Source organism: Lutra lutra, chromosome 8 (genome assembly GCF_902655055.1).
Source record: "Lutra lutra chromosome 8, mLutLut1.2, whole genome shotgun sequence".
In the NCBI taxonomy this organism is placed as follows: Eukaryota; Metazoa; Chordata; class Mammalia; order Carnivora; family Mustelidae; genus Lutra; species Lutra lutra.
This window is the reverse complement of record NC_062285.1, coordinates 39,625,328-39,646,213: the sequence shown is the minus strand read 5'-3', so window position 1 is coordinate 39,646,213 and position 20,886 is coordinate 39,625,328. Positions and strand designations below refer to the sequence as shown.

At 49.0% G+C, this 20,886-nt stretch overlaps 1 protein-coding gene across 16 annotated transcripts in view; it reads left to right on the top strand.

Moving 5' to 3' along the window:
- Positions 1-20,886, top strand: part of CRACR2A (calcium release activated channel regulator 2A) — a 131,438-nt gene that overhangs the window by 80,350 nt on the left and 30,202 nt on the right. For 15 of the 16 annotated variants that reach the window (XR_007129406.1, XR_007129408.1, XR_007129407.1 and 12 more), the window contains 7 exons: positions 100-195; positions 2,146-2,333; positions 7,383-7,454; positions 9,967-10,012; positions 11,928-12,034; positions 16,250-16,568; positions 20,482-20,614. Coding sequence is in view for 2 of the 16 variants with exons in the window: in XM_047741225.1 (XP_047597181.1) it covers positions 100-195; positions 2,146-2,333; positions 7,383-7,454; positions 9,967-10,012; positions 11,928-12,034; positions 16,250-16,568; positions 20,482-20,614 (961 nt within the window). In the remaining 14 variants the exon portion in view is untranslated. The remainder of the gene's footprint in view (positions 1-99; positions 196-2,145; positions 2,334-7,382; positions 7,455-9,966; positions 10,013-11,927; positions 12,035-16,249; positions 16,569-20,481; positions 20,615-20,886) is intronic. The other variant, XR_007129409.1, reaches the window with a different exon arrangement.

Sequence of the window (20,886 nt, the reverse complement as noted above, 5' to 3'; positions counted from 1 at the left end):
CCCTGCTGTTGAGCAAATACGAGGTCGGGGGGAGGGGAGGGAGAAATCTCCATTCCACGTGCATTTGGGCCTCACATGTCCTTCTTTATGGCCTGGCAGGACACGGAGCGGTTTCAGGCCCACAGTCAGGAGCTCGAGCAGAAACTGTTGTCAAAGGAGCAGGAGCTGGAGCAGCTCATCCAGAAGCAGAAACGGGTATGCCTCTGTGGCCGCCTCGGAGCACGGGCTCCCCACCCCCTCCCCTGCTGGCCCTTGCCCACTTGCCCCTCCGCTACGCTGCTTCTCGCTGGAGGCCTGGAACTGGTTGGTTTGTTGGTCCGTTTTTAATCCGAGAAGAACTATTGAGCTGCGCAAAAGATAGCATTTGAAATCACAGGTGATGCCAGGATAAAGCCTTCACCTCTCCCGGGCCAGGTGTTCAGTTTGGGAAAGTTGCCAAGAATTCTCCCTCGAGGCATCTGAAGACATCGTCCTATAATTATGCCCAGGAGCCACCAGAATGCCAACGCGTTCATTCATTGCCTGCTTCCTGTGTCAGGAAAGAGGGGGATGCTGAGATACAAGGGACATAGTCGCCGCTGTTTTGGGGAAGGCTGCAGACAGTGACGTCTTCCTGCCTTCCTTCCTCCCATGGCCACGGATACCTCCAGTAGGAAGAGGCTCTTCAAAGATCCATTTGTTCATACCTTGTCTTCCTCTGTGCCCCCAAAATGTCCGTCAGATTTTTTTGTGGCTGCTCCCATCACCCCCCAGGATGGAGGCAGACACTAGATGGGCCTATGATGCACCTGACCCCCCAGGAGGTAGTCTGGGTGGTGCACTGTATAGGGCTGGCTAATGACCCCGGGAAGATTGATTCCCCGGGCAAACTTCACGCTCTCAACCTCCTTCCCAAAGCAAAGGCCCAGTGGCGAGAGACGCCAGGGTGCCACTTGGCCTCCCGTTTTATTTTGTCTGGCACTGGAAGGAATCCAGCCCTGGACAGACCCAGACATATTGCTCTTGCTTGAATAGAGAGGGCTATTTTTAGTGACACATTAAAATATGCTTGAAGCTGCCCCACGCTGAAGCTAGACACTGTCCCACTCCTTCTGCTACCCAGCCTATGGATTTTGATTTCTTCCTTCTGCAAGCAAGATCCTTTCCACTCGGGGAATGGCCGGCTGCCTTCCCCTTCTCCTGCTGCAGCCCTACCTTCTCCTGCCCCTACTCCTCGTCGCTATTATGCATTACGTTCTTACCAATTAGACTTATCCCTCAAATGAATGATTGCCACTCGATTTAATTACTGCATGCTTGCCTGATTACACAGGCCTCTTGAGAATCACACAAAATTCCTTGTTGCTGCCTCCTCCTCCCCTTCCTGGCCACATTCATTAAACTAAATTTATTATGATATATTTGCTTTGGTTTGATTCCTCCTCTGGTGAGAGGGTTGGAAGCTCTGCAAAGCAGAACCACCAGCCAAGAAAAGCTGCACTTACACAAATGCAGAGGTTTTTTTTAGCTGCTTTAGGGACAGGAAACAAGGTATGTGTTTGGTTTGACCTGTTTTAGCTGTTTCCTAAGAATTTCCAGGTTTTCTGGCCACCCTACGAAGTTTCTCTAAACTAAAGGAATTGGCCTTATTTAGCTGAGAGACGAAAAAGGGACAAGTGGACTTACTGTCAGCATTCAGAACTGGGAAGGATGGTTTTATGGAAAATGCCGCTTAGCTGCCTTCCATGTTCATCGGGGCTGAGGGAGACAATTGGCTGAAAGGACACGAGAGATCGAGGTTGGCTCTCAAGACCACGGATGAGAGGATCACAGCTAGCATTATCGTCACTGGGATACGGGACGCAGATGGAGTGTTGACCCTCCTTTCCTAGCAGTCTTTTTGAATTGTGCCGCTCCCTCCAGACTGTTCAGGAGCCCCGTGGAGGCAGGGGAGAGATGAGAAGTGCTCTGAAAGCTCCCGCTGCCTCCAGAAGTGCATCCATGTGATTTAAGGAGCAGGACAAAACCCCTTGAGGCTGTGGGGCCGTGATGGCTGGCCATGATGGCTCCCGCCCATAGGTGGAGAAAGTGATGGGAGGCGGGGGCAGGCCAGACTGGATGGTGGCTCCTTACCTTTCCCTTCTGCTCCCCCACTTTCTGTTGCAGCTGGAAGGCCAGTGCGCCATGCTCCAAAATGATGAGCATGAAACCAAGGCTGAGAATACCAAGCTGAAAGTCACAAACCAGGAGCTGGCCCGGGAGCTGGAACGGACATCCCGGGAGCTGCAGGATGCCCAGCAGCAGCTAGAAAGCCTCCAACAAGAGGCCTCCCAACTCCACCAGGAGAAGGAGTTGTGAGTCCGGCCTTCACAGGCTCCTGTCACTGCTGACCGGCTCTACCCGCTTGCTTTGAGCTTGCCATCTCCTCTCTTGGAGACCCTGTCGCCTTGCCTCCCCCATGAGGCCCAGGGGGTTCTTGCTCCCTGAACATCTCTGCTGGGATGCTGAGGCTGTTAAGCAGATTGTGGCCAGCATAATCTAGGATGCATAGGACATCTACAACCCTGTTCTTGGAAAATTTATTATGTGATGAGAGAGACGTGTTATCCAACCAACAAATATAAGATGGTCCTAGGGAAAAGGTTGCATGAGCAGACAGACCACAAGTGACTGTCATCGTGTATTTTATTTCTTTTAAAGACTTATTTATTTATTTATTTGGGAGACAGAGAGAGAGAGAGCACATGAGAGCAGAGAAAGGGGCAGAGGGGGTGAGGGAGAGAAGCCGCCTCCCCGCTGAGCATGGAGCCTGACGAGGGGATCTATCTCATGACCCCGAGATCATGACCTGAGCTGAAACCAAGAGTTGGATGCTTAACTGACTGAGCTACACAGGGCCCCTTTCTATTTTATTTTATTTTATTTTATTTTATTTTATTTTTTAAATGTTTAAAGATTTATTTGAGAGCAGAAAGAGAGGTGACTGTCATAGTTGAGAGATGGGAAGAGCCAGGACAAGAGTGAAGCAAGTAGGCATCTTAGGTCAGCATAGAATCTGTGGGAGTGTGACAGTGCCCAGGAATCCTCAGTCCAGGCTGCCCACTCTCTCCTCCATGTGGGCCCAGTGCGTGGGAGCCCACGTCTCTCGGGGTCCCATTCGCCACTAAGCTGCACTGGGCGTGGCCTATTGGACAGAGGCAGGTGCGAGGAAGGACCCGGGGCTGGGTCTGCATGCTAAGCCTGAGCAGTTGCTGGAGGACCAGCTATTTATCTCGTCTTGGGAGCACTAGCTTCTGAGAACAAATGCACTCCTTGGCGTGCCCAGGGATGGGGGCTTCCCCCTTGTTTATTCGTTCACGCATTTACCCGTACATCCGTTTACTTAGTCACTTGTCAAACGTTTATTGAAAACTTCTCTGCTGGTTACTGTTTTGTGCATTCTGTGTATCGCCCCCATGTCAATAATTCGACATAATTGCCTATGAACCTGATAGTATCCTGCCGTGGCAGGAACTGTGAGTATCCACCGCACGGATGAGGAAGCCAAGGGTCCAGGGTCTTAAGGAACTGGCGCACGAGGCTCAGTGCTAGATGCATCTGGCTGCCTCCCCATAGCGCATGATGAGTCAGCCAGAAAACACTTGATTCGGGAGTAGGACAGGCCATCGCTCACGCATTACTTGCTCAGGCTCCCATTGGTTCCCTTCATTCATTCTGCAGAAGGTCACGTGTGCCTGGCCCTGTGCCAGGTATTACTGAGGCTCTGATTTCAGAGGGCAGTGTTGCTTAGCAGTGCTGAGTTGTAGAAACGTTCACCTTCTCCTTGTTAAGTGAAAGCCCTCCCTCCCTCTGACACTGGCAACATTTGGGTCCGTGGGCCCAAGTCCCAATGTTCTGCTGTGCTGCCTGGGACTGATTGCCTGGGGCGAGAGGGAAGAAATGTGTTTGCATGTGGAGTTTTACCCAAATAAGATTTCTCTAGTTTAAAAAAAAAATGTATTTCCGAGTAGCTGACCTAAAACAAAACAAAACCCTTCACTCCAATTCTTGGATGACCTGTGGCAGGACAGTGTATTTCATCGCAAACGAGCAAAATCAGTTCCTCCTCATTGAGAGCAGGCCAACAAGGCGCAGGCATTTAACTTTACAAACAGAATTAAGGATTCAGCCTCTTAAAAATTCAATCAAGTTCTAAAACAACAAACATCTGAAGGCACAGCATTAGAACAGCAAATGGAAATAAACAGCCAGTGCTAGGGTATCAAATCACAGCATGAGGATTAAAATCTTGCTGAAGTCTTATCTTAATTAACCAAGCCAAAGACACAATCTCTGGAGGTTGGGAATTGAAAAGGAGGGTTAGAAGGGAGAGACACATGATTTCAGAACCTTCGTGGCTTGTTTTCAAAAAGCGCTCAATGCTGCAGTCAGAGAGCATGCCCAGAGCCCCGGAGTGTCCCATCTAGGGAGGTCAGGAGACAAGGGCAGTGAGAGCCTTTAGCCTCTAGCCCACCTGTTCATTTTATGAACGAAGAAACCGAGGCTCCGTGAGGCATAAAGCCACATGGTTAGTACCAGAAAACAGGGATCAAGCCTAGTCATCCCGACAGCAGGCATTCCCCCGACCTCCAACATCTTGCTGCCTGATGTTGTACCAGAGCAGCCGGGAAGGAAGGGGATGGAATTGGGAGATAAAAAGACTTAGTCATTTATCAGCTAGGATTCTGAATGGGCCAAATTAATTTTTCTCTTCTCTGAAGATGCTCTAGGAAGGAGAACTTGATTTTAAAATAAGATAAAGAAGGAACAGTCAAGCCATAGAGATAATATAAAGATGAAGGTCAGCTGAAAAGCAGTTACCTCTCTATTTTGTTAATGAATTTCTGTTTGGGGTAGGTAGTTTATAACAAGGCACAGAATTCAAAAGGCACAAAAGGATATACACCCCAAAAGAGGCCTGCGCGCCCCCTGCCCCACCCATGACTCCGGGCCAGCGATCACCCAGAGGCCAGCAGTCCTGGTTTCCTTCCAGAATGTTCTATGCATACACAAGCATGCGCGCGTGCATGCGCACGCACACACACACACTTTTCATTTACAAAGTGGTAGTACACTGTTCTTCATTAGCCTGAATTTTCACTTGACAGTGTATTTTGGAGACATTCCCTATCTCATCCCTCTCCAGAAAACAAAGCCAACGGCAAGTAATTCTCTAAAGAGACCATAAACCTCTCGCCAGTCACTCCTATGAAAAATGCCAAGTTCTTTCCCTCTCAGTCCACGGATTGCCTAGTATAAACCTTTGTGACGTCTAGTTAAAAGGACTTTGAAGGTCATTTGGTCATATTTCCAAGTGTCATTTGGTTTTTCAGGAATGCCCTTCTTTTTGTTAACACACAAAAAGCCTGAGTATTTGTGGGTATCTAAATAGATGTCTGTTTCCCAAACAGGTAGACATATGTTCATGTCGATATGTAGCATACGTGTGTATGTACATGCGTGTTTGTGTGGCTTCAGTGGCCAACAGGCACAATGTAAACAGGGCGGAGACCGGACTGCCTTGCTTTTTAGGAATTGGCTCCTAAATCAAACACCCTGTGAGAGCACAGACCTCAGATTCCCAAGAAGTGATTGTCCTTAGCAGGATGAAGCTGTCTGCTCCTGGTATCATCCAAGCTCAGCGTTGGGACAGAGGAGCCACAAAGCTGTCTCGGCTCCCGGGGCTGAGCAGCCGCGCACAGGCAACTACGCTCACATACTGCTCATCACGGCAGAATCCTAGACAGGGACTTGGGGACCCGGTTTGGGTAATGGAAAATACATTGTTTTCCCTCAAGTTGAAATTAAATATAATTGGTAATAAAATGTTAGGAATTTGCAGCTCTGCAGGAGCGAGAGAAGTTTTGTTGCTTAATTAGGATTGTCTGAGGTGAACTTAGGATTTGATTCAGTCTGTTTTTGTTGTGAATTGACTTTATAATTATTCCATAAGCGGGGGAAAAACACCGAAACCTTTTAAGGAATCTGATTATGGTGAGTTTGGCCCAAGTCTGGATGGATCGAACAAGCAGGTGCTATTTTCACCAGCTCAGTAATGACACTGAGGGTTGGGGCTGGGGTTGGGGGGGCGGGGCACACGATGACTCGGTAACTGTCCTTCCCAGCCTCCGTGTGGGCACAATCCCCGGGAGCCCAGACAGCCTGTGGAAATGCACTCATTTCTGAGGCTGGAAGATGCTTCCTACACTAGAAGTGGTTTGGAAATCTGGAACTATGGACCTTTTGCAGTAAGCTTAGGAGAGATTTAAACATTTCTAAACTGGTGCAGAGCACAGAGGAAGGATGGAGGCAAAGTTGTGAAGTTCAGCAAGGCTTATTTTCTGATGTCACCCCGTTCTGCTTTTTTTTTTTCCTTTCCTTCCCGGGTAGTGTTGAATACCTCCTGACTCACCCCTTCCTCCCTCTCTTCCTTGCTCCATCCCTGCCTTCCTTCTTCCCTCCCCCACTCTGCTTTTGTTTCTTGCTGCTTTTTATGGACTGTGCCTTCAGGCAGAGCCCCCGGGTTGCAGAAAGAAATGCTAACACACTGGACCAAACCAGAGGGGACCAAACCTGCCTCACTGTCTGAGTCACTCTCCAGACGCCTCAGCTACCTTTCAGCTTCTCCCTCCCTTTCCTCAAAACTCCTGATATGACTGACACCTTCACACTGAGATATAAGCATCTGATTATAATTGATAGATTTAATCTCTGCTTGCTGGCTAGAGATAAGAAATCCAAAGTTAAAGAAATGAATGGCCAACAGTGGAAATTCCAGAGATCTAGGAACAGACAGGAGACCTCCAGGGGAAAATAGGGAAGGAGGAATGATTCTTCTGGAGCTCCTGGAAACAAACACAACCAGCATTAGGGAAGAAAATACAAATTCTGCTCTTACCCTCCAAGATGGGGCTGGAGAAGAATATTTGTTCTAATTCCTGAATTCTGGGCTGTGCAGGACCACCTGGAGCCTGGGTAGGGCGCCCTGTTCATGGGTTTGGGAGTAGGAGGTCCTAGTCTAGATTAGAACCCTGGCTCAGTCATGGATTGTCCGTGTGACAAGAGGAGAATTACTGACGCTCTGATGGTGTGTGTCTCTGAAATGGGGATGATTTCACCTTCCGAATAGGACGTCCGTACTGGTGAAGTGAGATCACAGCTGGAACCATGTGCATGAGGCAGGTGCTGTCCGGGGGCTGAGGGGAGACAGAGTCCTCTAAACCCCCCCCCCCCCCGCCGGTCCCCAGGGTGGGGCACTGCCGGCTGGGTTCCAGTGGGAGGGTCCTGGGCATCCAACTTCGGCACAGCCCCTCCCACCGTGGCAGAATGGAAGCTCAGAAATGCTGTGTTTGCCTCTTCCTCAGGGAAGTATACCGCGTGACGGAGAGTCTGCAGCGCGAGAAGTCAGGGCTCCTGAAGCAGCTGGATTTCCTGAGGTGTGTGAGCCCCATGTGTGCTCCGAGAGCACATCCCAGGTGCCTTGGGTGGGAAGGGCCAATCTGAGAGTCTTCCCTGCCTCCACTCTGGACAGTCAGAGCCGCCGAGAGAATGCCCTCATTCCCCTGATCCCCAGTGTATCTTGTTTGGTCCATCCACACACACACATGCTCGCATCCCTCTCATCTGCACCTGGGCAGGTAGGCTCTGCCTCGTTTTCGTGGCATTTCTCGCAGCACCTTGTGCGGTGCTTGGTCCGGTAGGAGGGGAACTGAATTTCTTGAGCGGCTGCCCTGTGGCAGATTTGGTACCCTTTCATCTTCAACGAAACTAAGGAAAGGAGGGCAGTGGCTGATAGAGAAATTAACAGAGGAGGAAATTGATAGCAGAGAAACGAAGCCATTTACCAAAAGAGCCAGAGCTACACACTGCGGAAGCCGGAACTGAGATCGGTATCTGGCTGGTTCTCTAGATTCTGCCATATTCTCGCAATGTCTGTCGAATGAGTAGATAAATCACGGATAGAGCACAAACAGAGCAAAGGACTTGAGAGTTTCCTCAGCTTGTTAGGACTCAATGTAAATTCAAAGCTCATTGTTCTGGGATGTGCCAAAACCAAACCCAAAACAAACCCTGTGTGTGGAAAGGTGGGATTTTCACTTTTGTGTGTGAGGTTTCCAAGTTCCTGTACCTTCTGTCTGCCCAGCACCTCGTGGGAACGGTGATGAGGCGTGAGGTGATTTTTCAGAGTGCACGGAGTGGTCTTGAATCAGGGACACCCTGACTTGTTTTGTTCTGTTTATTTATTTATTAGAGAGCAAGTAGGGGGAGGGGCAGGGGAAGAGAGAGAATTCCAAGCAGACTCTGCACTGAGCACAGAGCCTGACATGGGGCTGCATCTCAGGACCCTGAGATCGTGACCTGAGCCGAAATCAAGGGTCAGATGCTTACCCAACTGCTGCACCCAGGCATGCCAGTTTCTACTTTGTTTTATTGGAAAGCCAGGTGAGGTTACCATATCTGGCATCTGTGATGCCACCAAATGAGAAAGTGCTCGGAACTCAATGGGCTGTGGCCAAGTTCTAATCCATTTGAGAGCAGGTCTTGATTAACTTAGGGAGGCTTTAGTGGAAAGAAGAGAACAAGATGTACAAGGACAAGTTTTTGAGATTTTTTCCCCTTTTTTCTATTGTACTCAGAAGAAAAGGACAGATTCAAGCGAGCGAGCAGGGGAGAATAACAAGGCAGCTCTGTACACATGGTTCTTTTTGATGGAGACCAGCATTGGTGCAGAATCACACGCCTGAAGCCTTTCCGTGCTGTCGCATGCTTTACAAGCTTAGATTCTGCAGCTGGTGGCAGCCCAGATGTGGCAGTTTTCCTCCATAGTGATATCACCAGGTAGTGACAGAGCAGTGGGGAAACGGAGTCAATAGCGAGATAATGCCAGGGAGAGGCATAGTGGGAATGTGGAGCCGGAGATTGCGGGGAGCAAGGGGGTGGACTCGGGACAATGGGGGGGGATGTGACAGGGTGAGGAAAGGATGAGTGGAAACAACTTCAGGACACTCAGGAACACGTGCTTAGGAACCCAGCATCTAGACTGTAGGGCTCCTTATAAAACTTCAGTGAGATCAGGATACTCTACTGCCACTCCCCATCCCCCCATGGCTTCATATCTCTTTTGGAGTAAAATCCCAACTTCCTACAATGGTCCACAAGACCACAAATGGTCAGGGCTGTACTTCCACCCCAACTTTCTCTGCCCTCATGTCCTAATGGCTCTCCTCTGAGCATTCTGATGCCCTCACTTCTGTTCCTGTAGAGCCTAACTCCAGGCTTTGCCCTTGCTGTCTCCTCTGCCTGTAACACTCTTCCCTCAATTATCATCACAGGTCCCCTCTCTTGCCAGTCTCTGCTCAGATGTCCCCTCTGTGACCGCCATACAGAGCTACCACTGCGCCCTCTGACACTCTTTTTTCCGGGTCTTTGCTTTATCTTTCTCAATAGCAATGACCCCGGCACTAAAATAAGATGCCCTGGGGATAGGAAGTCCTTCTTGTATTCATTGTTCGTAACCTTGATAGCTAGAGCCATGCTCCGCTTGGAGTGGGTGCTCAGGAAACTTTTGTTGAGTGACTGCATGATTGCATGAAATGAACGGTTCAGAGAGAGGGCGCCCCAAGAGCAAGCTCAGAGAGAGGGAGCCCCCAATAGCAAGCTCATAGGTGCACCTAAACTTCTGGTTGCCCTCTGGGGGAGGCTTTCCCTAGTGGTAGCATCCTGAAGGGTTATGGGTATCACAAGGTCATCCTGTCTCTCCCCCTGCCTCCAGCTGAGGGACACACAAACTACCCTTTGTCACTGTCCCTAAGGAAAGAGATTCCACACATTCCCTGTGCCTTCCATGTCAAGTTCTTCTCCACACCCTCCTCCCTGGCAAACTGACGGCTATTGGATCTACCAACCCCAAACACCATGTCTAAAGAGATTCCCCTTTTCCATTTGCAGGGAAAGAAACAAACATCTTCGGGATGAACGGGACATACATTTTCAGGTAACTGCCCTGTGCTCCTTTTCCTGACAGGATTTGGGTCCCCTGGCACCCAGAGCCCGTGCTAGGACTGGCCCAGGAATGTCTTGATGTCTGGCTCCTCCCTTCTTGGGGAGCAGACGATGGCATGGATTTTTTTTTTTTTTTTGAGAATAATAAAAACGCAGGGTCGCCTTCTGAGTAGCAGTGTGTGAATTTTCCATGAAGTAATGCACTTTCCTCTTGGCGTATAGAGACTAAAATATTTGGGAAGGTCGCAGATCACTCGGACATGGACACAGTAGATGTTATCGAGGAGATGGCAGAGTCGAAATACCACAATCCCTTTTAACCAAAATGCTCACACGTTTTTGTTTTTTTTTCTTCATTAACATTTGTAATCTCTTGATGAAAAATTTTGCATTTTTATACCATCATAGAACAAATTAAAAATGTATCTTTCGCTATTAACAGAGTTGATTCTAAGTACACATTTTTACTCTGTGGGGACCCCTGTTCCTCCGTGCCTGAATGCTGCACTTACATACTCTCCCAGAGAGCAGAGAATCCTCTGCGGACTTAGAGGTCTTCGCTTGGAGCCACACTAAACAAAATCCAGGCTGCCATATTCTATTCATCTTCCCCTTTAGACAGGAGCCTCTGGATACTCGAAGGGATGGGGAGAGGGGATAGGATTCACCGATGCGATTTCTTAATCATCAGGATCTAGTACCTTGTGAATTTCTCCTGTGTCCTGGGGCAAGTGCTTAGCCTCCCTAAACTTGCCCCCTGCTCTCACACAAGGAAAGGGAATTCCTATCCTCTTTTTCTATATTATAGGGACTTTTGAGAAAAACTCTTGGAAAGAGGAGGGTCATAGGCTCTGAGCCCTGGGCTGGACAGTGGCCTGAATATGGTCAGCATAAGGCAGCTGTTTTACAACTACAAATCCCTGGGGGCGGGGGGGGGGGACCTCGTTCTACCCCCATTTCTTTCCTGTCCCTGACTGGCAGCAGACTTCTCTACCGCCCACCTCCATGTACTGTCAGAGCAAGGCTTCAGCCTACACATGTTTGTTTGATGATGATAATGGTTATAATTGTTTCAGAAGTAACACTGAATTTATTTGAAAACGTCCAACCAAAGGTCTCCCTAACCCTTTAACTTCACTTCCCTTCACCTGCCAAACTCATTTTGCTTTGAAAAGGAAATGGAATTAAGAACCCTAGTGGGGAATAGAAGAAAGAGGGATAAAATCATGTGCATGCTGAATAATAATTAAAGATTAATTTGGAATCATTATAGCCGTGCCTTCAGGGGCCCCAGGAGCATGGCAGCCCCTCCTTCTCTCATTAAGAGTCATTGGGAATTGTGGGGAAGGCTGGTTAACCAGAGATTCTGCCTGTGATCTAACTCCCCCTCATGTCCTGGAAGACATCTGCCGGGGAGTGCTGTGAGCTGGGTTGTAAGCCCCCACCCGCCGCAGGGTACCGGGCTAATCGATCCTCTAAGCTGATCCCTTTCTCATTTCTGGGGCTTTGGAAATAAAGAGAAGTGGGAGCCACACAAATGAGTGGGATTTAAAGATGCACTGTCTTTTCTGCCCCTAAATACTTTCCAATGCATTCCACGTAATCTCTTCCTGTCATATTGCAAATTGTCAGTGCTGCTATGAAGGGCCACAAGGTGGACCCCAGGCTCTAAACTACGCATTGATTTGTTCTATTGGATTATTGGGTGGGAGATGTTGGGATCCTGATGAGAAACAATAGCAAAAGGAAAGAGTAAGACAATGCTAATAGGGAGACCAAAACATTGCTTCATACTTCAGAATTTGGTTTTGAGCCTGAACTTTGAGGTGGGAAAGTGGAGCCCTCTCTGCTCAAACATTGGGAGAGATCAGCAGGCACGGGTCTGAGGGCATTTTGTGTTTCTACAGAAAGATAAGGCAGCCAAGGCAAACACAGCTGCTTCCAAGGCGAACTGGAAACAGAGATCTGGCTCTGTGATAGGCAAATACATGGATGGCAGAGGGATTCTTAGGAGGTAAGTCACCCCCGATTTCTTCATTCATCATGTGTTCCTCAGTCTTGCTCTCACTGGGAGCTGGCTCTGAGCCCAGCAGCTCTCAGGAAGTGGCCTGAGGTGGGGAAGCCCAGAGTCAGTTGCACTCATTCCCCTCGAGTCTCAGAGGGCACGTTCCTTCTTATTCTGACATCCAGATGGGAGGAGAACTGTGCAGGGCAGGCCCCTGGGACAGGACATCGTCTTCTCCTGTGTGTCTGCAGATAGTAACCGAGGAGGTGCCGTAGATCAGCAGAGGAGAGAGACAGGCAGGACGAACATGGTGGAGGGGGCTGGGGGTGCGTGGAGCTGGAGCGTGGCTGCAAGAGACTCTGCTGGGCAGAATGGATGCACCTGGTTTTTCAGGAACATGACTGGGCTCTGAAGCATAATTGAAGTGTGGGAAATCCCCTCACCCCTGCAAACTGAACTCCTTTCCAAACAGGAATGGGACCTGTGCTTGGCAGAGTCCCCTCAAGGCTTCGCATTTAATTATCTCAAGATGACAGTTTTTGTTGTGATTAGACAGCACAGTAATCGAGTTTGAATCCCCAGAGGGGTGGCTCATTGCCCCTAAAAGAGACAAGCCAGTCCTCTACTGTCCCTTCTTTTTTGGCATGTGTTCCATTCACATAGACGGCCACAGAAAGGTAAAGGCAACCAGACCCCTAAGTATCAAAACCAGGGAGAAAGTGAATGAATTTGCTCATCCAGGAGACCCTGAGGACAGTAGGCATGAAATACACAATACAAGGAAGGAACGAAAGTGACCCTGGAGATGTCAGTGGGCTCATTGGTCAAGTCTTTGGACGCAATCATCCTGAATTCTTCCTCTAAATAGCTCAACAGAGGGGGGCCTGGGTGGCTCAGTTGGTTGAGCATCCAACTCTTGATTTCAGTTCAGGTCATGATCTTGGGGTCCTGAGTTAGCCCTGTGTCGGGTTCCACACTCCGCTTATCCCTCTCACTCTGTTCTTCCCACTGCTTTCTCTCGCTCTCAAATAAATAAATAAATAAATAAAATCTTAAAAATAAAATCTATCTTAAAGAAAATTGTATCCTCAACAGAAGGATACAATTTGGGATCCAGTTTTCTGTGGTAATGGTTGGCCTGTTGGTTGCTCAGCACAGAATATATTCATTCAACAAACATTCACTGATTGCTTAATCTGTACCAGACATTCTTTTGAATTCTGTGAAGTCTCCAAAAGTAAATTAAACATGAGTTCTGCCATCAACATCCATTATTGAGTGCTTATTATGTGCAAGATATTATGCTACATGCTAGGTATACAATGGTGAGCAAAAGAGACCCTGGGTTTTGTAGAGCTTTGGGTGGAGGAAAGGAAACAGACAAGAAGCAGGTAGGTTACAAATCGTGCACCCTGAATTCCAGAACAGACTTTGGCAGAGGCCACTGGTCTCTGCTGCTCATATGTAGTGCTTGGTGGCAAAACCAAAAATAAATGTTGTTGTGCTGATCTAAGGGTCATAGGGGATGTCAATTGTGTTTGAGAATTTCCCAAATCCAAAGCTTTTTCCAAGAAATGCTTCATTTTAGGGCTGTTTCAGTGGTCGTTTCTTTTTTCTGGTTGCAAGGTCTTTCGAGAAACATGCTGTGTGTGTATGTGCACGCTTTTCTGCTTGGGCATGCACACGCGCACTCATGTGTGTAAGCAGAGTGGAAGTGGTTGGAATACTAATTGTGTCTGAGGGGATAAGCAGTCCGTAGGCTTGTTAGACTGTAGAAGAAATGTGTTGGGAAGAAGACAGTCAGCTTCTATTAAAAACTATGATTTTTATAAATAAGTGGGAAGGTCCCTGAATTGCTACAGAATTTTTTATTTTCTATCAAGGGACCCAAATTAAGTCACCATTTTTGTGAGCACTCTATCTTAATTTATCTTTCGGAGTTGCACTTAACTTCAGAACAATGATACATGCAGTGTTTTTCTTTTCCCTTCCTATTACTGGTCCTTAGGAAGAGTAAATAGTATAAGCCAGGGGCCAAAATGAGGGGAGCCTCCCTGTTCTGCATATTCTGCGACCTTCGCCTCCCTTCCGTCTCCTTTGGCCCTGTCACCTCCTCATCTGATTTGCTTTCTGTTCTCCTTTCTAATCCTTGCATGTGTGTGTGCCTGCGTGTTTCCGTTGGGAACTCGAGTTCCGTTTAAAACCTTTCTCAGCTTTAATTGTCTCCAGAGACCTGAACTCCTATGCCAGGAAGGGTCTACAAGGCTTTTGCCCTGAAAACCTTCTGAAAATACAGCCTGAGCATTGACTCACATCTGGTTGCCCAGTTCCCTCCACCTCCTTCTGCTTTTCCTCGTTCTTAATGGTCAGATGCTTCTGGAAGCAAATATGCACATAGGCCTCTGAGGCCACTTACTCCTGACACTGACCCTGTGGCAGGGACATTGAAAGAGGAAGGTAGGAAAGGCAGGTAGAGGTGCCCAGCCTGGCTTCCTCACCCATTCACAAACAGGCAGCTGCTTCAGAGCTCTTCCCAGACCAGCAGTCCCCCTCACTCACTTAGCTCAGGGCTGTTCTGTGAGCACATCTGCTTTTGTGCATTGTCTTATGAGTGACGTAGGCAGGCCGCAGGAGCCACATTTTACGGTGAGGAAATTGAAGCTTCAAAGAGTTGAAGTGTTTTCCCTAGTGGCACAATACCTAGGGCTGGTATTGGGACCACAGCCAAGGCCACCTGATTGTTAATTGAAGATGCTTTATTTCCAGATCTTTTATACTCCTTTTGTCACATCCTTTACTGCTCCTTTGTGGCACTTATCACAGCTTGTTGCAGCGTATTTAGCTGTGCCATTACTGCTTCAGCCCCCCACTGAGCCGAGCATTCTGTGAGGACAGGGCTGTGTCCATCTGTGCTCGACTGTGTCATTAGCTAAATACCTGGTCGTAATCATCACCACCACCTTCCTCATCCCACCACCACCATCTTCATCATTAATGTCTTCCTCATCATCATTACCACCTTCACCACCATCATCACCACCACCTTCCTCATCACCACCACCTTCATCATTAACATCTTCCTCATCATCACCACCTTCATCACCATCATCGCCACCACCTTCCTCATCATCACCCTCTCTATCATCATCACTGCCACCTTCCTCATCACCACCACCTCCATCACCATCATCACCACCACCTTCCTCATCATCACCCTCTCTATCATCATCATCACTGCCACCTTCCTCATCACCACCACCTCCATCATCATCATCACCACCACCTTCCTCATCATCACCACCATCTTCATCATTAACATCTTCCTCATCATCACCACCTTCATCATCATCATCACCACCACCTTCCTCATCATCACCACCATCTTTATCATTAACATCTTCCTCATCATCATTACCACCTTCACCACCATCATCACCACCACCTTCCTCATCACCACCACCTTCATCATCATTAACATCTTCCTCATCATCACCACCTTCATCACCATCATCGCCACCACCTTCCTCATCATCACCCTCTCTATCATCATCATCACTGCCACCTTCCTCATCACCACCACCTCCATCACCATCATCACCACCACCTTCATCATCATCACCACCACCTCCATCATCATCACCACCACCTTCCTCATCATCACCACCACCTTCATCATTAACATCTTCCTCATCATCATTACCACCTTCACCACCATCATCACCACCACCTTCCTCATCACCACCACCTTCATCATCATTAACATCTTCCTCATCATCACCACCTTCATCACCATCATCACCACCACCTTCCTCATCATCACCCTATCATCATCATCACTGCCACCTTCCTCATCACCACCACCTCCATCATCATCATCACCACCACCTTCATCATCATCACCACCACCTCCATCATCATCATCATCACCACCTTCATCACCATTGTCACCACCACCTTCCTCATCATCATCACCGCCACCTTCCTTATCATCACCACCACCTTATCACCTTCGTATTCATTAAACACTTTCAGAAGTGTGTTGGGTGAATGAGCTAGAGAATGCAGGGTCTGTTTTTATTTCCTTTCCTGGAGCTTTCCACCGCCAAGGTGTGATGCTTTTCTGTTAGTTGTTTATCACAGAGCTATTACACATCTCTCTAGTTTCCATATTGACATATTTTACGATATTCTCCCCATTTCTCTTTCTTCCTTACCCCGTAATAGCCAGTCAGAGGAGGAAGAAGATGTGTTTGGCCTCCCAAGGAGGAGAAGCTCCCTTGGCCTGAGTGGATATCCCCTTCCAGAAGAGGAGCCAGGGGCTGGGGGTCCGCTCCCCCGGGCACTCCGCAGAATCATCTCCATTGAAGAAGACCCCCTGCCCCAGCTCCTGGATGGCAGCTTTGAGCAGCCATTTAGCAAATGCTCAAAAGAGGAGGCGGTCTCCCAGCAGAGGGTGGAAGGACAAAGCCAGCAGGCCAGACCCTTGGAACCCATGCCTACATCTCCCCGAAGGCAGCCTGTTGGAAAAGAAGCCTTGTCTAAGGTAAGGACACATCCTATGTTGGTTTCTTGATGTCACTTTTATGCCTGTCTCTTGCATTTGAACCCAAGAACCTCAAAGGCAGCTCAGGAAGTCAGATGTGGCTGGTCTTATGAATCACCCTATTTGCCTCCATCAGATACCAGCTTTCCCTGTGGAACTGAGTGTCACCAGGGAGGCTCAGGGGTCCTAGTAAATTCTCCTTATAACTTCTGTTGCTTGCCCTTGTGTTCTGTTTTTCTGATTAGGATCAGAAGCATTTATTGAGTGACTAGTTTAGACAGACACCTTGCTTGGCTCTTAGCATAACATATCACATACTTTAAAAATTATAAATCTTCTTATATTTTGTAACTGTTCTCAGCAAGGCCAATCATTGCTCTGTAAAGCTTATGTCATCACCCCAACTGGCTAACCATCCTTTCATTCCCAAATGTCCTGCTTATTCCTCCCTAGAGGGTGCTCCTCCTGTCCCTCATCCCGCCTGCACTCCCCACCAGGGCTTCCTGCTCAGTGCTGCGGGAGAAGGAGGCCATAGTAACCATCTTCCTCTGGTTCATGGTGATGATGTTCCCCACCTTGTTTGTGACCCAGGCCCAGGTATAGACCCCTCCAGTCCCTCACCTCCCACTGGGCGTTTTGAAAGTCTACAGAAACACCCATGACAGTGTGAAAGAGCCTCCTCCCTGTACACGGGTGGCCCAAATGGGTATCTGGGCATTTCCAAATGGCTCATGTGGCAAGAACTTGTCCTACTGGGGCATGTGTACTGGGACACCTTTCCAACCACCATGGGGACTTCTTGGCACCAGTTGTCATTCCTGGGCCTGGATTAAGATGGCTACATATCCCTTCTCCAAAGAAGGCCAGGGGACGAGTAAGAGCTGGATGGCACCAGTGGTGGGTAGCAACCCCTCCCTCCTCCACGCCCTTCCACGTTCCCTTCCGCACAGACCTACATGTGTGGGCAGGGGACCCACTGGGCTTTTAAATACCCAAGCTCTGCTCCCAAATGTAAAAAAGTGTCGAGAGGTCAGTAGGAGATAGGGTGAAGGGGAGAACGAAGCCTCCGGGGGTGCTGGGCCACATGAGCGGATGGGGCGTGTCAGCAGTGTCTTTTCCTCTGTGGCAGGTGGGAAAGTAGAAGCCCAGAGGAGCGAGGTCTGGTCCGGTCCCCCAGGGACAGGAGCACAGCCTCTTCGCCCCATGCTCTCACATGGGTGCTGATTCCATCATGTGTGCTACCAACTAGCCCAGGACAGGAGCTGCCGCAGATGGGAAGTGTGCTCTCAGAGAATCACGGGGCAGCTTCCCCAGAGGGTCTGCCCTTTGCAAGAGCTCTGTGAGGCCGGCACTCCCATGCAAGGCTGTGGAGGCATCAATTGGTACAGCCTTTCTGGACAGTAGTCTGATAACAAGAATTGAGAACTTAGAAATTCCACATCCTTTAAACCAGCACTTCTACTCCTAGCAGTCTTTCCTAATAACCAAGTTCAGACAAAAATTTAACTCAAAAATGGCCCTGTATATTAGCAAATACTTGAAAAAATTCAATAGAATATTATGGCACTGTTAAAAATCACATTTTCAAGGGGCACCTGGGTGGCTCAGTCAGTTAAGCATCTGCCTTCAGCTCATGTCATGATTCTAGGGTCCTGGGATGGAACCCCGTGTCCAGTTCTGTGTTCAGCGGGCGACCTGCTTGTCCTTTGTTCTCTGCCCCTCCACTCGTGTGTGCACAGATACACTCTCTCTCTCTAATAAATAAATAAAATCTAAAAAATATAAAATCACATTTTCAAGAAACTTTTCTGACTTGGAGATATATTTAAAATTTAATAATATATGAGAAAGAGTAGAATTGTGTATAATATTTCAAACCGCTTTAAATAAAACATATATTCATTCATCCACATAGAAAAAAGCCTAGAAGAAATGCATCAAAATATGAATAGTGCCCACTTCTGGGTGGCAAGACAGACTATGAATAACTATTAGTTTCTTCTCTACTTTTCTGTTTCTCCTAATTTTAAAAAATTGCCATGTGTTACTTTTATTTTTTAAAGCTTATTATTACTTTTTTTTAAAAGTGGCAGGACAGAGAATGAGAACAAATCTTACTCTAGCACCCTCCCCCCAATCTGGTTATCATGCTGAGGATTGTCCCCCAGAGGGGACACAGGGCATATGAGTAGACATGAGTTGGAGTTCACGGCGCCTGGGAGGTGGGGCCTGCCCAGAGCTGGACCATCAGGGTGTTGATCTCCTCTGGCCTACAAAACCCCCTGCTCCTTCTAGAATGGGGCTGTCACAGCCTCTGCAGCCAGAACCATCTCCTCCTGCTCTGGGCTTCACATTCTCCGCCTGGTGGCAGGCCTAGGGATACACAGATTGCTGCCCTGAGATTTAGTCACACAAATGACAACAGGAGGCTGAGGCTGAGCAGGGACCTGCAGAGTTGATGCCCTTATGCATTTAAAGAATATAAAAAATGGGGCAGAGGGTATAGTTTATGAGTGTGGGTTTTGTTGGTTTTTTTTTTTTTTTAAGATTTTATTTATTTATTTGACAGACAGAGATCACAAGTAGGCAGAGAGGCAGGCATGGGGGGGTGGGGGATGAGCAGAGAGCCCCATGTGGGGCTCAATCTCAGGACCTCAAGATCATGACCTGAGCCAAAGGCAAAGGCTTAACCCACGGAGCCACCCAGGCGCCCGTTTTTTTTTTTTTTTTTTTTTTAAGTTTAGATTAAACCCCTGTAATTGACCTTGAATTCCCTCTTAAATACTGTGTGGAATTGATTTCTCCCCAAAAGGCTGTTAATGGCTTTTCTCCACGGCTCAAGTACTGCAAATATCTGCCTCCACTCCATTATAGTATTTGCTGAACAAGAGGAGCTAATTCCCCCAAATCCGCTTCTAAATAGATCCAGAAGAGCTTCCTCATTTGGCCAGGCAGGGCTGGGCTGGGCCTGGGGGCAGGATTTGGGCCAGCAAACAAGCAGTCAGTGGGAAGGAACGATCCTGCGGGCAAGAAGACTCTGGTTGCTCTGTGGATCCGGCTGTCCTAGAACAAGTCCATTTCCCACCGAGCTTTAGGGTCCCAGACTAACTCACCGGCCGACATGCTCCCAGCCCCTGCGGGCCACTGGGGCAAGGAGAAAGAGCGCAGTAACCGTTGAGTCTGGAAAGCTCCGCCCAGGGGTCTGGTCCGGCCTGGTGGATTTCCCAGCCTACTGAGTGGACAACCTGTTTCCCAGGCAGATGGGGCCCTAACTGGAAGCTGATGAGGTGGAAGGAGGAGTGCCATGCAGGGAGGCAAGCAAGACCATGCTCCATTCAGCCCAGGATTTCAGTGATAGGGCAGAGATAAAGGCCCCCTAGCCTGGGCCGTCTCTGCCCCCGTGATATACCTATGTCTTCTTCTTTCTTCCCTTCCCCCTGCAAACATCCCACCTGTCCTTCCCCTGCACAGAGAATCTCTGCCTTCTCTTTAAGCCCCCGCTCACAGTGTGTCCACCCTCCCTTCCACTGTGGACCCTGGACTCCCCCTCCCCCTCCACGCTCCTGGAGCAGTTGGAAGCTTGTGTTGAATTACTTGTTTCTATGGCTGCCTCCATCCATCCACGGCCACCCAGGCCTGGCTCCCCGTCCCCGTGTCCTCTGCCCAGGGTCCGCAGGACCACAAATGTTTGACTGAGTTTCTCTCTTCCCTCCTGCTGATACTAGAAGGAGCCCTTATGCCTAGAGCCCAAAGCACCTTGTACCCAAGACTGGAGTGCCCTCCCTCGTGCTGGTCCACAGGCCAGGTCCGCGCCTTCCCCCGGACTGGTAGGGACTGGTCGAAGGACAGGTCGTAGCAGGAGGTGGGGCTGGTGGCCATGCCAGCAGTGGGCCAGACTGTCTGCCATCCACAGGAGGAAGCCTCCCCCTCCATCCCAGACCGGCTCTTCAAAATTGTGCTTGTGGGCAACTCCGCTGTGGGGAAGACGTCCTTCCTGAGGAGGTTCTGTGAGGACCGGTTTGCCCCCGGCTTGGCAGCCACCGTGGGTGAGTTCTCGCCCCGGGAAGGGGAGGGAGTTAGAAGAGAGCCCAGGAAGGGACTGGGGGTCCGGTGGGAGTGGCCGTGGGGTCTTGCTGGTAGAGGGCCCTCGCCCTCCTTATTCCCCAGCGAGGCCGAAGGAGCAAGGTCAATCCTCCTCCTGCACAGTGCCAGCTGCCTAAGCTCATTCCACGTGGAGTGAAGCCCCTGAACGCTTCCTTTGTCCAGCCTGAGGGGAACTGCAGCCAGCAAAGGTGGACTTAGGGCCCACGTTCCCCTC